Here is a 17332-nt window from a genome sequence, read left to right on the forward strand (position 1 = left end):
GCTAGAGCTCTACCACTTGAGCCTCAGCACCACTTCCAGCTTTTTTCTATGTATGTGGTACTGAGGAATCGAACCCGGGTCTTCATGCATGCTAGGCAAGCACTTTAACCACTGGGCCAAACTCCCGGCCCTGATTTCTTTTTTTTTTTGCTCAAGTCTTATGCTCTACTACTTCTTTTTTTGCCAGTCCTGGGCTTGAGCTCAGGGCCTGAGCACTGTCCTTAGACTTTCTCAAGGCTAGAGCTCTACCACTTGAGCCTCAGCACCACTTCTGGCTTTTTTCTATGTATGTAGTACTGAGGAATCGAACCCAGGTCTTCGTGCATGGTAGGCAAAGCACTCTACCACTAGGCCAAACTCCCGGCCTGTGCTCTACTACTTGAGCCACAATTCTCTGGCTTTTAGTAGTTTTATGGAGATACCAGGCTTACTGATGTTCATGTTGGGGCTGGCTTTGATGTCAGCCTCTTGAGTACCCAGGAGTATAAGAATAAGCCACTAGAGCCCAATTTATGTTTAACTTTGTTTTTGATCCAGTCCTGGGGCTTGGACTCAGGGCCTGGGCACTGTTCTTGGGCTTTCCTAAAGGTTAACACTCTACCATTTGAGCCACAGCACCACGTATGACTTTTTCCCTATGTATGTGGCACAAAGGAACTGAATCCCGGTCTTTGTGCATGCTAGGCAAGCCCTCCAAAATCCCAGATCTAAGTTTAACTTTTTGTTTTTTAACTTTTTGTTTTCTTGTCTTGTCTTTTTTTGATACTGGGGATTGAACCCAGGATGTTGCACTTGCTAGACAAGCACTTTGCCACTGAGCTACATCCTGGCCCCTAAGTTTAACTTTTTTAAAGCTAGGGTTTTACGATGTAGCTTTGACTGGCTTAGAACTTGAGAATTTCCTGTTTTTGCCTCCCAAGTGTTGGGATTACAGGTGTGCACCACCACTGGTTACAAACATTTGTTTTCTATTTTTAAAGATTTGTGCTATGATAGCTATCCTATTGGGTGTGAAGTTGAATTTCATTGTGATTTTGATTTGCATTTTTCTAATGACTTTGCTTTTATTGCTTATATTAATAAACATAAAGCTGGGTGCATTGGCTCACACCTATAATGCTAGCTACACAGGAGGCTGAAATCTGAGGATTATGATTTAAAGCCAGCCCAGGCACTGGGCACTAAAGACTGAGAGACTCTTATCTCCATTTAACCCACTAGAAAACCAGAAGTGGTACTGTGGCTCAAGGGATAGGGCAGTAGCTTTGAGCTGAAGAGCTCTGAGACAGTGCCCAGGCACAAAGTTCAAGCCCCATGACTGACAAAACAAAACATAAAATTCATATTGCTTGACTGGAAAGATGTTTTGGCTATAACAATTAAGTTGGCAACTTAAACTTTCCCATCAATTTTTTTTGGCCAGTCCTGCAGCTTAAACTCAGAGTTTGAACACTGTCCTTGGGCTTTCCTCAGGGCTAGTGCTCTACCACTTGAGCCACAACACCACTTCCAGCTTTTCTTTTCTTTTTCTTCTTTGTCACTAGAGGGACTTGAACTCTGGTCCTGGGTGCTGCCCCTGAGCTCTTGAGCTCAAGAGTACTGCCCTACCCCTTTTCTAGTGATTAATTGGAGATAAGAGTCTCGTGGACTTTTTAAGGCCTGGGCTGGCTTTGAACCCGAATCCTCAGATCTCAGCCTACTGAGTAGCTAGGATTTACAGGCATGAGCCACCTCTCCTGACCCCCCATCAGTATTTTTAAACTAAATATGTGCATTTTTTTCTTCTTTTCAAGATGGCTTTGAGTAAGTCAATGCATGCAAGAAATAGATACAAGGACAAACCTCCTGACTTTGCATATCTGGCATCCAAATATCCACATTTTAAGCAGCATGTTCAAATGAATCTCAATGGAAGAGTAAGGTAGGTAACACTTGAACATTATTGATATTATTTTACTGTGATCTGAGTGAACGTAATGTCATGAGAAGCAAGCTAGATTGATAGATTATTATGTATTTATCTTTATTGGAAAAAGAACACACAAAATGTATTATGTGCTTAAGGCCTGGGAGTATTAGACTTCAATATTCATCTTTAGAAGAGACCTATAATAGGAGACAGGAAATGCACTGAAGTATGCAATGAGCTAGGTGCTTGTGCTCATCATCCTTGCTTACACAGGTTTGATGATTACTTTCTGCCTTGGTACAATGTTTCTTTTATATGATGGCAAATACAAAGTCGGCTAATGTTGGAAAAGGAAGATCAGGCAACTTATTAGATCTGAGATGAGTTGAGTGTCTTTAGCTCTTAAGTGATCTTTTCAGGGAAACAGAATGTGGAAAGCAATGGTCCTTCTAAATCAGTCATCCTAAATACCAGATTTGAGAGTGCTAATTACCAACTGAATTTTTTTTTTTTTTTTTTTTTTTTTTGCCAGTCCTGGGCTTGAGCTCAGGGCCTGAGCACTGTCCTTGGTCTTTCTCAAGGCTAGAGCTCTACCACTTGAGCTTTAGCACAACTTCCGGCCAAACTCCCGGCCCTAAACTGAAATTTTTAGATACTTTTTTTAGTTTTCTTTTTTTTTCTTTTCTGTTGTTGTTGTTGGTGGTGGTGGTGCTTGAACTCTGAGCCTGAGCACTGTCCCTGAACTCTTCAGCTCAAGGCTACCACCCTACCTGTTGAATCACAGGGCCACTTCCAGTTTTCTGGTGGTTAATTGAAGATAAGAGTCTCATGGACTTGAATGCCCAGGCTGGCTTTGAACTGTGATCCTCAGATCTCAGCCTCCCGAGTAGCTAGGATTATAGTCGTGAGCCACTAGGCCCAGTTTACTTTTCTTAATTTTACTGAGACTGAATCTCCTCGCCTAATGAAGAGGAGTGAAAGAATGTAGTTGACTAGTTGTTAGAAAGGTTAACAGTAATGTATGTATAACAACTAACCCATTATAGACACTTGATGATACATTGCTTATGTTGTTACTAAGCCTGGTATGATTAAGGTGATCAATATTGCCAATGATAGCTTTCTCTTTATTTTTTTTTTTGCCAGTCCTGGAGCTTGAACTCAGGGTCTGAGCACTGTCCTTGGGCTTTTTCCTCAAGGCTAACACTCTACCACTTAAGCCATAGAACTACTTCCACTTCTATGAATGTGGTACCGAGGAATCGAACCCTGGTATTAGTGAATGCTTGGCAAACACTACCACTAGGCCAAACTCTTGGCCCCTTCTCTGTTTTTCTTTCCTGCACCTGTCACTACTTTGCCCTAATGAAATCAGACCATTATGGTTAAATTTTAACTTATGGGTTTTGTTTTGTTTTTGTTTTTTGCAAGTCCTGGGACTTGAACTCGGGACCTGGATGCTGTCTTTTTATACTCTTTGCTCAAGGCTAGCGTTCTATCACTTGAGCTACAGCAGCACTTCCACCTTTTTCTGTGAACGTGGTACCGAGGAATTGAACCCAGAGTTTCATGAATGCTAGGCGAGCACTCTACCACTAGGCCATACTCTCAGCCCTTAACGTGTGTGTGTGTGTGTGTGTGTGTGTGTGTGTGTGTGTGTGTGTGTGTGTGTGTGTGTGTGTGTGTGTGTGTGTCAGCCCTTAACGTGTGTGTGTGTGTGTGTTTCTTCCCCTTCAGTCCTGGGACTTGAACTCAGCCTGGGTCCCTGAGTTCTACAGCTCGAGGCTACCGCCCTACCCCTGGAGCCACAGTGCCACTTCCGGTTTTCTAGTAGTTAATTGGAGATAAGAGTTTCATGGATTTTAGTTCCAGATTTTAGTGCCCAGGCTGGCTTTGAACCATCCTCAGTTCTCAGCCTCCTGAGTAACAAGAATTACAGGTGTGAATCATCGTTCCTGGCTTGTATTTTTTTTTTTTTCTCTTACTAACCAGCTCCATAGGGACAGGCTACAGTTTACTCCAGCTCTGTCAATAGAGTATGAATAGAGTGTGCTGCTTAGCTCATTTGTTTTCAATCCATACACCTACTGTTGAAGGGCTTGGTCGTGCTGGGTGATGTACCATTTTTAACATCTCAGTGACATCCAATGACTGGATCATTGTTGAAGTAAGAAAGGCAGGCTTTGGCCTTTTTTACACACCAGGTTTAGCTTTTACAGTATTAGGATGATTATTCTTTGACCCATGGTTACAGAAATGGATCCTTCCAAAATCCATCTATAATGGTAATGCTGCAATTATCTATAGTAGATCAGGGAGTTATTCTGGGGAAATGGGACATTAGCCTGTTCATAACAATCTATTTCATGGTATTTTAAACAAATAACAAAGACTGATGGAAGGAATAAATTGCTGATTTCCACGTGAGAGCTAATTTTAGTTAGACTCCCTATATTCTCAGAAGTGAGGGGGAAAAAGATCTTGCCTGTGTTGAGGACTTTGAATGTCCCAGGGTGCTGTTGTGACCTAGATACTTAACTAGTGAAGTTGGAGACTAGACTTTGTCCTAGAAAACTACAGACTAATGTCTGTATTTTCTTAGAAGTAAAAAATGAACACTCATTTTACTAATGAAGTCTAAGAATCTGCTTTTTTGCTGTGTGTTGATTTTTTTGGGTAATTTCTTCAGGTGTCTCTTGCCTCTGCTTGATGGCGCATATATACACACATATATATATATATATATATAATTTTATTTATTTTTTTGCCAGTCCTGGGCTTGAGCTCGGGGCCTGAGCGCTGTCCTTGGGCTTTCTCAAAGCTAGAGCTCTACCACTTGAGCCTAAGCACCACTTCTGGCTTTTTCTATGTATGTGGTACCGAGGAATCGAACCTCGGTCTTCATGCATGCTAGGAAAGCACTCTACCACTAGCCAAACTCTTGGCCCAGCTTATATTTTTTTGATGGTTAGGATAATTCCTCATTAATAAATTATGTGTTGTAGTTAGCAAAGTTGCATAAATACATTTTTCAGTGTCTGGGATTGAGCCCAGGGCCCTGAGTACCTGAGGCAGTTATACCTGTAGCCCTTGTTTAAGATTTTTTTTTTGTCAGTGGTAGGGCCTGAATTCTGGGCATGTGCGCTGTTCCTAATCTCCAGCTCAAGGCTTCTGCTCTACCCTGGGCCTGGGTGTTGTCCCTGAGCTCTTCAGCTCACCCTGTCCCTGGGCCTGGGCACTGTCACTGAGCTCTTCAGCTCAAGGCTACTGCTACCATCTTAGCCTTGAGCCAAGCCCTACTTCCCATTTTCTAGAAGTTAATTGGAGATAAGAGTCTCAGGTCCCTTTTGTGCTCAGGTTGGCTTTGAACCTTGATCCTGGGCTGGAAGTTTAGTGGCAGAGTGCTTGCCTAACATGCACGAAAACCTGGGTTCGATTCCTGGGTACCACATACATAGAGAAAAAAAAAAAACAGAAGTGGTTCTGTGGCTCAAGTGGTAGAACTCTCGCCTTGAGAAAGCCTAAGGTCAGTGCTCAGGCCCTGAGTACAAGCCAGGACTGGCAAAAAAGAACCTTGATCCTCAGATCTCAGTCTCTTGAGTAGCTAGGATTACAGGCATGAGCCACTGTTCCTGACTTAGGTTGCTATATTTTGTTTGAAAATATTATAGGGCCAGGAAAGAGATACTTGTCCCTGCTAGGAGGGAAGATGATTGCACTCAAGACCCTATGTCAAATATAAACTAAGTGACGCTGTGGCTCAAGTGGTAGAGAGCTAGCCTTGAGCTGAAGAGCTCAGGGATAGTGCTCATGCCCAGAGTTCAAGACCCATGACTAACAATAACAACAATAAAACAACAACAAAACAAAGCAAGGGGCTGGGAGTTTGGCCTAGTGGTTAAAGTGCTTGCCTAGCATGCCTGAAGACCCGGGTTCAATTCCTCGGTACCACATATAGAAAAAAAGCCGGAAGTGGTGCTGAGGCTCAAGTGGTAGAGCTCTAGCCTTGAGAAAGTCCAAGGACAGTGCTCAGGCCCTGAGCTCAAGCCCAAATGTGTTTGGAATGGTAGTTTGGCCTACTAGTAGAGTGCTTGCCTAACATGCACAAATACCTGGTTTGATTCCTTGGTACCATATATATAGAAAAAGCTGGAAGTGGGGCTGGGAGTTTGGCTTAGTGGTAGAGTGCTTGCCTAGCAGGCACAAGGACCTGTGTTCGATTCCTTGTTTACTCGATACCTAGAAAAAGCAGAAAGTGGTATTGTGGCTCAAGTGGTAGAGCTCTAGCCTTGAAAAAGCCCAAGGACAGTGCTTAGGCACTGCAAGCCCTACGACTGCCCCACCCCCAAAAAAAACAAAAACAAAAACAAAGTACACACCACACACACACACACACACACACACACACACACACACACACATACATATATATGTATATATAAACTTAAGCAAGGAGGGCTAAAAGTGTGATTCAAGTGGTAGACTGCTCAAGTTCCTGAGTTCATACCCTACTTAACACCAAAGTAAAGAAAAGAAATATTAGAGATCTGACAAAATTGGGCTGGCAAAAACCTATATGTCATTTGTAACTGGAAATGGCCATCTTCATAGAACTACTGAAAATGTGCTCAGTGAGTACTCAACAACAGACTGATGTTTACTGTACCCAGAGATGACTACCTTGTGTCACTTGTTAGTCACTTGGCACAAGTGTCTTGTCTTGTCCAAGGGTGAGTAGCATTGATAGCTGTTCCTTGTAAATATTTGAATTAGTATTTTGTGATTTTCAGTTTCTTTGAAATGCCTCTGAAGAATAGCATTCAGAAGTAGTAAGGAAATAATTATGTCACTGTGTACTACTTTTAGATAAAGTATCTAGGTTACAGGGTTTCTTAAATAAAAATTTTCTGAAGTTTCACATTTGAGCTGGTAAGATTTTACAGATAGATGTTTTGTTGGAATGTCCTTTTACTTGTTTAGGCAGTGAAGCTTATTTGTAGATTTGGTGACAGTTCTAAGAATGAAGGATGTGCAGGGGCGGTGGCTCCCGCCTTGTAATCCTAGCTACTGTTAATGCTTTATTTATTTATTTATTTATTTAATATTATTATTTTTTTTTTTTGTCAGTCCTGGGCTTGAGCTCAGGGCCTGAGCACTGTTCTTGGACTTTCTCAAGGCTAGAGCTCTACCACTTGAGCCTCAACACCACTTCCGGCTTTTTTCTATGTATGTGGTACCAAGGAATTGAACCTGGGCCTTCATGCATGCTAGGCAAGCACTCTAACACTAGGCCAAACTCCTGGCCCCTGAGGCTTTATTTTGATAGAACTTTCTGGGGATGAAAGAGACTTTCATTCCTGTCATTAAGGGAAGCAAAGTTGGCCCGTCTTTCTCTGGATGGACCTTGACTGATGTTACAGGGATAAAATACAATATTATTAGAATGCAAACTATAATTTTTCTGGTTTCATAGAGTATTTATTTATTTTTGATGCTGGTCCTGGGGTTTTGAACTCAGAGCCTAGTCTCTATCCCCAATCTTATTTTGCTCAAGACTAGCACTCTGCTACTTGAGCCACACCTCCACATACAGTATTTTTTTGTTTTGTTTTGTTTTGGTTTTTTTGGTAGTTTAGTGGAGATGAGAGTCTCATAGACTTTGCTAGTTTCAAACTGTGATTCTCAAATCTTAGCCTCTGGAGTAGCAGTCAACAGTTTGATATGTTTTTTTTGTTGCTACACAATTTTATTTTATTTATTTATTTTTTTTGCCAGTCCTGGGCTTGAGCTCAGGGCCTTGAGAAAGTCCTTGTATTATTTTTGGCTGGTCCTGGCTGAACTCTGAGCCTGGGTACTGTCCCTGAGCTTTTGCTCAAGGTGAGCACTCTACCACTTGAGCCACAATGTCACTTCTGGCTTTTTGAGTAGATTATTGGAACTCAGTCTCACAGTTTACTGCCCAGCACTCCCCCACCCCCCTTTTCCACCAGTCATGGGGCGTGAACTTTGTCCTTGAGCTTTCTCAAGGCTGGAGCTCTACCACTTGAGCCTCAGCACCACTTCTGGCTTTTTTCTATGTATGTGGTACCAAGGAATCAAACCTTGGTCTTCATGCCTGCTAGGCCAACTCCTGGCCCTACTACACAATTTATATTGACTCTGGGTTTATGTTGGTTTCAGTTCAAGAAGAAATCTAAAGGCAGCATGTCAATCTTTTGTTTTGTAGGTTGAGGGACTTGTATTCCACTTCCAGCTTTTTTCTATGTATGTGATACCAAGGAATCGAACCAGGGTCTTCATGCATGCTAGGCAAGCACTCTACCACTAGGCCAAACTCCCCACCCCCCCTTTTTTTTTAAATGTGAAAATTGATTGGAGCACTTGATGGGCAACTGAGTAAGTTGAATTGTAGTCTTTTGTTAGCATTTTTCATACAAATTGTTCCAGATTTGGACTGTGGGAGTTCACTTCTGTACTTTTGACTTGTCTCTATCTTCCTTTCAACATTGCATGTTTTCTGATATAATAAAATGTTACAGGCTTATCTTGTACTTTTCCTACTCCAAATATGGAATGATTGGTTACTTAAGGAAATAATAATATCTTTTAGTGGGGAGGGTTCTTAGAAATCAAGATAATGGAGCTCTAGATATGCTTATTGCTATGGGAATGTCACAGCTGGGCTCCTACTGTATCTGTTGAGATTCTAATGTGGCTATCCTTTCTTTCTTTGCTTATATTGAAGTGTGTGTTTGTGTTTTTCCTGTACAAGAGATTATGCCAGGATTGTTAGGCAAGCCTGCTAGCATTGAGCTACACTCTCAGTTCCTTGAATTTTTTTCTTTGTGCTTTCTATCTTCATGTATTTAGAGCCTACAGTCACCATTCTTTTCATCAGTTCTTTTTTTCCTTGCATTTTTCCTTTTTTTGTTTATTTGAAGCATAGTCTTGTGATATAGCTTAGTCTAACTTGAGTTTGTGGTCATCCTGCCTTTCTGAAAGTTAGATTTTTCTAGTATTTTTAAAAAGAGTAGATCAGGGCCGAGAGTTTGGCGTCGTGGTAGAGTGCCTGACTAGCATGCACGAAGACCCGGGTTCGATTCCTTGGTACCACATACATAGGAAAAAGCCGGAAGTGGTGCTGAGGCTCAAGTGGTAGAGCTCTAGCCTTGAGAAATCCCAAGGACAGAGCTCAGTCCCTGAGCTCAAGCCCAGGACTGGCCAAAAAAAAAAGAGTAGATCACCTGACCTACTGATTGTCTTTTTTTTTTTTTTTTTTTTTTGTGGGTCATGGGGCTTGAACTGGGCGCTGTCTGGAACTTCTCAGCTCTAGGCTACCACCCTATCCCTTTAGCCACAAGGCCACTTTCAGTTTTCTGGTGGTTAATTGGAGAGAAGAGTCTCATGGACTTTAGTTCCTTGTGCTTTCTTTGCATCCTTAGGTCTTAGCCTCCTGAGTAGCTAGGATCACAGGCACGAGCCCCACCATTCCCAGCTTGGGCACATATTCTTAATTGGCATGCTTCATGTTTTGGCATGCAGTGGTTTAGAGGAAAGCAACACCGCCTTCCAAAGGCTGTGAGGGTGTTAAACACAGGTCTTCCTTCATTTGAGCTCTCACTAGGAGTGACAAGTAAGCATAAGTAGGCATTTGGAAATGATGAACTGTCATACAACTTGTGTAGCAGAAGCAAATCTTACTAATCACTTTGACTTTCTCTCCATCCCTCAGTCTTAATTTTAAAGACCCTGAAGCAGTCAGAGCTCTGACTTGTACGCTCCTCAAGGAAGATTTTGGACTTTCTATTGATATTCCATTGGAGAGACTAATTCCCACAGTTCCCTTGAGACTCAACTATATCCATTGGGTAGAAGACCTGATCGGCCACCAGGAATCTGACAGAAGTACTCTCCGAAGAGGAATTGACATAGGTACATAGTTTAAACAAATTCTTTTTAAATTTTGTGTTTAAAATAAGGCTCTTAAGGGCCGGGAGTTTGGCCTAGTGGTTAAAGTGCTTGCCTAGCATGCATGAAGACCTGGGTTCGATTCCTCGGTACCACATATAGAAAAAAGCTGGAAGTGGTGCTGAGGCTCAAGTGGTAGAGCTCTAGCCTTGAGAAAGTCCAAGGACAGTGCTCAGGCCCTGAGCTCAAGCCCAGGATTGGCAAAAAAAAAAAAAAAAAATAATAAGGCTCTTAAATTTTGGAAGGTCATATTCTTCATAGACTTCTCTACTGGATTTTTTGTTGTTTGAAAAAAAGCTGGCCAAGCCGGGTGCTGATGGCGCTGTAATACTAGCTACTCAGGAGGCTGAGATCTGAGGATTGCTGTTCAAAGCCAGCCTGTGAGACTCTTCAGTTAACTATCAGAAAACCAGACGTGGTACTATGGCTCAAGTGATAGAGGGCTATCCTTGAGCTGAAGAACTCAAGGATGGCACCGAGGCCCAGAGTTCCAGACCCACAATTGACAAAACAAAAAAAAGAAAAGAAGCTGGCCATAAATACTACTGTTCCTATTTGCTATATCTGATTTTTTTCTGCCATTCATTTTTCTTGAGAAGGGTTGTCAACTCTCAACATAACACTGATGTGTCTGTGTTTCTTCAATAATTGTTGCTGCTATTTTTATTCTGTTTTGTGTGTATGTGCTTATGCCAGTCCTGAGGCATTAACACAGGGCCTGGGTACTGTCCCTGAGCTTTTTTTTACTCGAGGCTAATTCTCTACCACTTGAGCCACACCTCCACTTCTGGCTTTTTGATAGTTAATTTGAGATAAACAGTTTCATGGACTTTCCTGCCTGGGCTTGCTTTGAGCCACATCCTTAGATCTTGACCCCTTGAGTAGCTTGAATTACAGGTGTGAGCCACAAATTCAGTTTTATACTACATATTCATCTGATTATTTAGTTGATGTTGTTTTCTGCTACTAGATTGCAAAGTACACTCCTTGTTAACTTTGGGTTGTAATATCTGATGCCTAGGAAGGTTTCTGGCACATAGTAGGTATTCAGTAAATAAGCAGTTTATTGAATGTTGCTGTGTAAACATGTTATTGTTTTAATTTTCAAAATTCTGAGTACTTCATATGAGCTAAGAATTGTAAAAGCAGTGGAGTTTACCTAAGACTTTTTTTTTGGGGGGGGTGGTGTTGCTTGAACTCAGCCTGGGCAGTCATTGAGGTTTTTTGCTCTGGAGTAGTGCTCTACCCCTTTGAGCCACAGATACATGGTTGATGGTAGATAAGAGTCTCACAGAGGGCTGGGAATGTGGCTTAATGGTAGAGTGCGTATCTACTATGCATGAAGCCCTGGGTTTGATTCCTCAGTACCACATAAGTAGAAAAAGTTGGAAGTGGCTCTGTGTCTTAAGTGGTAGAGTGCCAGCCTTTAGCAAAAGAAATTCAGGGGGCTGGAAGTTTGGCCTAGTAGTGGAGTGCTTGCCTAGCATGCGCAAAGACCCGGGTTCAATTCCACAGTACCACATACATTTTTTTAAAAAGCTAGAAGTGGTGCTGTGGCTCAAGTGGTAGAGCTCTAGCCTTGAGAAAGCCCAAGGACAGCTCAGGCCCTGAATTTAAACCCCAAGACTGGCAAAAAAAAAAAAAAAAAACAACAAAACTTGAAAGCCTATTATTGGTGCTAATTTAATTTTAATTATGCCCCAAACCCTCTAAAATAGCACTTGGGGATAGAGGAGGTTAATGGATTTTAGCTCTTCATAAGAGATAAGCAATTCTGCTGAAATCACATTCATTCTAATTAGGGTTTTATATAAATTCTTCCCCCAGACTCTTTGTCAGTTTGCTCTAATTCTATGATTATGTACTTTCCAATTTTATTTTTTATTATCAAGATTATTACCCACTTAACATGTCATTTGCCTTTCTGAGGGGATTAGAGTGTCAAAGTACAAGTTTTTTGGTCTTAAGAATGGTGGGGCAGGGGGCATTAGGATGAGTACTTTACCTACATTTTTTTGTCTTGATAGTGCATTTTTCTTTTTTCCTTTGAAATGAAATGAAGCAGCCATATGAATCTAGATTTTCTTTTTTGCCTACAGAGCTGAAAGTACTAGGAAATTTTCTTACAGCTTGAAAGACCAGCTGTCAAGGATAAATAACATGGTTTCAGGAGTAGTCTGAGTCATGTTGTTCCTCCCCTCCTCCTCAAATCCTTATGTGGTTGGTGTTCACCCCTCAGCATCAGGTCAGGAGATTTGGGCAGCAAGTACTGACTGACTGTTGCAGCATTAGTCAGTCATTGGCCTTTCTTTTCTTAGCCTGTTGAGATTACCGCATAAGGAAGCAATAATTGGAGCCTGGATTTCCTGTGGGTTAGTAGCACCTCCAGCCTCAGATTCCTGCTAGATCTTTAAGCGCAGTTAGGGAAAGTAGCCTAGAATGTCCAGGTTAAGCTGGGCTGCTGTAGGCCTTCTCAGAAACACAGAATGTTTGTGAAGTTATGCACCTTTCTATTTGGTGAATATAATGTAACCCTTGTATTAATCACAATAATAAAAAAAAAAGAAAAAAAGGAAAAAAAAAGAAAATTGAGTTTTAAACCAGGCAGGATGGTTCACACCTATAATCCTAGCTACTCAGGAGGCTGAGATCTGAGTGAGGATCAGGGTTCAAAGCCAGCCCAGCCCAGGCATGAAAGTCCACAAGACTCTTACCTCCAAATAATCACTAGGAAAGGTGAAATGGAGCTGTGGCTTAGTGGGTAGGGCAGTGGCTTTGAGCTGAAGAGCACAGGGACAACACCCAGGCTCAGGGATAGGGTTATAGCCTTGAGCTGTAGAGTTCAGGGACAGTACCCAGGCCCAGAGTCCAATCCCTATCTCACACACACACACACACACAATTGAGTTTTTGCCAAGTGCCAGTGGCTTACATCTGTAATCCTATTATTCAGAATGTTGAGATCTGAGAATTGTGATTCAAAGCCAGCCAGCCAGGGCAGGAAAGCCCATGAACTTATCTCCAATTAACTACTAAGAAAAGCCAAAGTGGAGCTGTGGTTCAAGTGGTAGAGCACTAGACTTGAACACAAAAGCTCAGACAGCACCTTGGCCAGAGAGAGAGATTGAGAGTGAGGGAAGGAGGGAGGGGGCAGGGGTATAAGATTTAAAATGAAAACTTTTTTTCTTTTGGCCAGTTGTAGAGTTTGAACTTAGGGCCTAGTTGCTGTCCTTGTGCGTCTCTTTGTGCTCAGGCTAGTGCTGTACCACTTGAGCCACAGTGTTATTTCAGATTTTTGGATGATTAATTGGTGATAAGAATCTCAGGGGGATTCTTCTGCATTGGGCTGGTTTCGATCCACAATACTAAGATCTCAGCCTTCTGAGTAGCTAGAATAGGTATGAGCCACTTGGTGACTTGGTGCGTTCTCATGAAAGCTTATTTTTTTTTTTTGGTGGGTCATGGGGCTTGAACTTGGCCTGGGCACTGTCCCTGAGCTCTTCAGCTCAAGGCTACCATCCTACCCTTAAGCCAAGCCCCACTTCCATTTTCTAGAGGTTAATTGGAGATAAGAGTTCTCAGGTCCTTTTTTGCCTGGGCTGGCTTTGAACCTTGATCCTCAGATTTCAGCCTCCTGAGTAGCTAGGATTACAAGCATGAGCCACCAGCCCTTTTTTTTAATGCAAAATAGATTGAATTTTGACTATTTTTACTTAATAATGTATGCCAGGGGCTCCAATTACATGCACTTTATCTTACAAAAGAAGAGAGTAGCAAGAAGTTTGATGTTACTTAGAAAAGTATAAGGTTTGCATACATGAAATAACTAGAGATGCCAGCAGCCCCACATACGTCCTGGTTGGTGATTTAAACGGCAAAAGCCATGAGTCTTCTGGAAAGAGCGTGTGTGAACAATGTGTTCTGACATTTCATTTCCCTAGGAACTGGGGCCTCCTGCATCTACCCTTTACTTGGAGCAACTTTGAATGGCTGGTATTTCCTTGCAACGGAAGTGGATGATATGTGTTTCAACTATGCTAAGAAAAATGTGGAACAGAATAACTTATCTGACCTTATAAAAGGTAGCTCCACAGAATAAATATCCCCCTCAAGCCTTTCTAGTTTAACATGTCTTGTTATCTTTTGCTTAAATGAATTGTCTTTGATAATTTTTTTTAATTGAGACATTATACTTGGATTTTCTGTTTTGATATGGAGATTCTGTGTGTGTGTGTGCGTGCGTGTGTGTGTGTGTGTGTGTGTGTGTGTGTGTGTGTGCATGCATACGTGCCTGTGTATTGGGATTTGAATTAAGAGCCTTACACTTACTTGGCTTTTTTGCTTACAGCTAGCACTCTTTTCTGCCTGGGTGGCTTTGAACTATAGGCGTTTGTGATACAGTTCAGTTATAGAGCAATTCATAGTAAAGTTGATTGCAAGGTACAGAGACTTCCCATGTTACTCCCACCCTCAATGTGCACAACCTCCCCTTTATCAACATCCCACACCAGAGTAGTACATCTTTGACTCAGATTCTACAGTTTATACTGAGGCTTATTCTGGGTGATGTACATACATTAAGTGGGTTTGGACAAATGAAAGGCCAGGCATGTAGTTTGGTGGTAGAGTATGTGTTAGCATTCTTTTTTTTGTTTGTTTGTTTGTTTGCTTGTTTTTTTTTTTTTTTTTTTGCCAGTCCTGGGCTTGAGCTCAGGGCCTGAGCACTGTCCTTGGGCTTTCCTCAAGGCTAGTGTTCTACCCTGAGCCATTACACCATTTCTGGCTTTTTCTATGTATGTGGTACTGAGGAATCGACCCGGGTCTTCGTGCATGCTAGGCAGGCACTCTACCACTAGGCCAAACTCCCAGCCCCATGTCTTAGCATTCTTAAGGCCCTATTTAGTTCCCAGTGGTCAAAGAATAAGGTAAAAGACTGATATCAGCCTCTTCCTTCTTCTTCCCTCCTCCTTCTTTTTCCTCCTCCCTCCTCCTTCTTCCTGCTTCTTTCTTCTTCCTCCTTCCTCCTTTTCTTCCTCTTCCTCCTCCTCCCCCCTCCTCCTTCCTCTGCTTCTTTCATTTTAACGTAGAATCTCACCATGCTATCTAGGTAGATATCAAACTTGAAATTCTTCTGCTTCAGCTTTTTGAGTAGCTGTGGTTATTGGCATACATCACCAGACCTGGGCAGTAGTAGCTTTTAACTTTCTGTACCTGGAACTTGCTGAGAAAACAAATCCCTGTATGATCAGTTAAACTGATTTAATTTTTTTAGTGCCCATATATAAAGTTCTATTAATTTGTTTTTATTACAGTGATTTTACTGTCTTATAAAAGAATGTTAAACATATTGCAAGGGGAAATAATGATACGTTAATGGATTTATTTTAATTTCATTGTTGTACAACAAATTGCTGCATAATCTAGCCATTTTAAGTGGACATTTATGATTGATTTCATAGTCCCTGTAAGGCAGGCAGTGGGGCTTGCAGTTTGCCTCTTTGAATCTCATGAAGCTGCATTCTGGTTGTAGGATACAGCTGTCATGAGGGTTGGACTGGTGACAGAACTTCTTTGCCAGTCCTGGGGCTTGAATTCAGGGCCTAGCACTGTCTCAGAGCTTCTTTTGCTCAAAGCTAGCATTCTATCACTTGATACACAGCCCAGCATTTTCTATCTATATGGTACTAAGAAATCGAGCCCAGGGCTTCAAACATACTAGGCAAGCACTCTACCACTAAGCCACATTCCCAACCCCAGAACTTTGCTTCTAATGTTGCTCACTCAAGTGGAAGGTAGAAGGAAGCTTTAGTTTGTGACCACCTGAATCTTAGCCTTAACGGCATGTCAGAGGGGCCTTTCCTAGAGTGGATGCTTAAGGGAAAGGAGAGGGTCCTATTGTCACTACTGTCATATTCTGCTTGATAAAATCTGTCACTAAATCTAGCTTACTCTCAAGGAGAAAAATTATAAACTGCACCTCTTAGAGGAAATAATACCAGACAGTTTGTATATTTTCTTTGTTGTTGTTTTGTTCACATTTTTAAGGCACTAACAGTAGTTAACAGTCTTATTTTTTTTCCCCCTAGTGGTAAAAGTGCCCCAGAAGACACTCCTAATGGATGCTCTCAAGGAAGAATCTGAAATAATCTATGACTTTTGTATGTGCAACCCCCCCTTTTTTGCAAACCAGTTGGAAGCCAAGGTAAAAATATCTTGTGCTTTAAAATTATTTAGTATGTACCTGAATTTGCTCTATTAGCATAGATAAGAGCAAAATGCACCTTTCTCTTTGGAAGCTGTATTGGTTATGATACATTTGGTTTGAAGTACTTAAAAAGTCACTTCATATTGATTTAACAGCCAAGGAAGTTTATTGGTTTATGAATTTGAGAAATCTAGCAGTGGTTTTAGTCTTAGGAACAGTTTAATCAAGGAGATTTCATGAAGGCTGAGATTCTACTTATATAGGTTTCTCTTGGCTCTAACCTAGTCCTTAGCTATTTTTATTCTCTGGCTGCTTTAGTTATGGGACAAACTGTATTAAGTGAAGTGAGTGGAAAAAGAACTGTCTTCTCTCCTCAAACCACTGGACATTTGATTGTGTTTTTCTGATGTGACCAACAGGTTGCAGTCACTTCTGCACTGACCTTGTTGCGTGGGGAACTAAAGGTTTTTGTTTTTTTGTTTTTTGTTTTGGCCAGTCCTGGGCTTGAGCTCAGGGCCTGAGCACTGTCCTTGGACTTACTCAAAGCCAGCGCTCTAGCACTTGAGCCTCAGCACCACTTCCAGCTTTTTTCTATGTATGTGGTACCAAGGAATCGAACCTGGGTCTTTGTTCATACTAGGCAAGCACTCTATCACTAGGCCAAACTTCTGGTCCATAGGAACCACTGTTTTTGCTAGCACCTGTTATTTGACAATAAATGATTAGGTGATTTCATCTTTCCAACCTCAATGAGGGCTAGGACATGCCTCAAGTGGTAAAGCATCTGCCTAGCAAATTAGAATATTTTCATCAACCCAGGAAGAAAAAAACCTCTCAATCATTAGTCGCTCTTGATTTCTTTCTTGCATCTTGAGGCCTGTCTGCTTTCTGTCTCTGTAGATCATATAAATAGAATCATATACTCTGGCCTTTATTTCTGACTTCTTTTATAGAGATATAAATGTTTCATGTTGCAGCATGTGTCATTTCTTTTAATTGCTGAGTCATATTCTGTCCTATGGCTATAACTCCTAACTTATCTGCTCAGCAGCTAATAAGTATTTGTGTTGTTTTTCACCTCTTAGCTTTTAGCAGTGGTACTTTAGCATTCATGTACAGGTGACCTTTGGACCTAGGTTTTTGTTTATCTTGGGTGTATAGCCAGGAATGAGACTAGGTCCAGTGGTAGATAGCTTTGTAGTTCATTGGTTCAGGAACTGCCAGACTGTTTTCCCATGTGACTGTACTGC

The 17332-nt window shown here is 41.6% G+C and overlaps 1 protein-coding gene across 1 annotated transcript in view; it reads left to right on the top strand.

Annotated features, from left to right (window-relative positions):
* The window catches only part of Mettl16 (methyltransferase 16, RNA N6-adenosine), a 46391-nt gene that overhangs the window by 5522 nt on the left and 23537 nt on the right, over positions 1 to 17332 (top strand). Inside the window, exons 2-5 of the mRNA XM_090351653.1 lie at positions 1794 to 1921; positions 9642 to 9841; positions 13819 to 13959; positions 15964 to 16079. Coding sequence (XP_090207779.1) covers positions 1794 to 1921; positions 9642 to 9841; positions 13819 to 13959; positions 15964 to 16079 — 585 coding nt within the window. The remainder of the gene's footprint in view (positions 1 to 1793; positions 1922 to 9641; positions 9842 to 13818; positions 13960 to 15963; positions 16080 to 17332) is intronic.

This window comes from Megascapheus bottae, chromosome 17 (assembly GCF_031878675.1).
Source record: "Megascapheus bottae isolate mThoBot1 chromosome 17, mThoBot2.hap1, whole genome shotgun sequence".
Classification (NCBI taxonomy): Eukaryota; Metazoa; Chordata; class Mammalia; order Rodentia; family Geomyidae; genus Megascapheus; species Megascapheus bottae.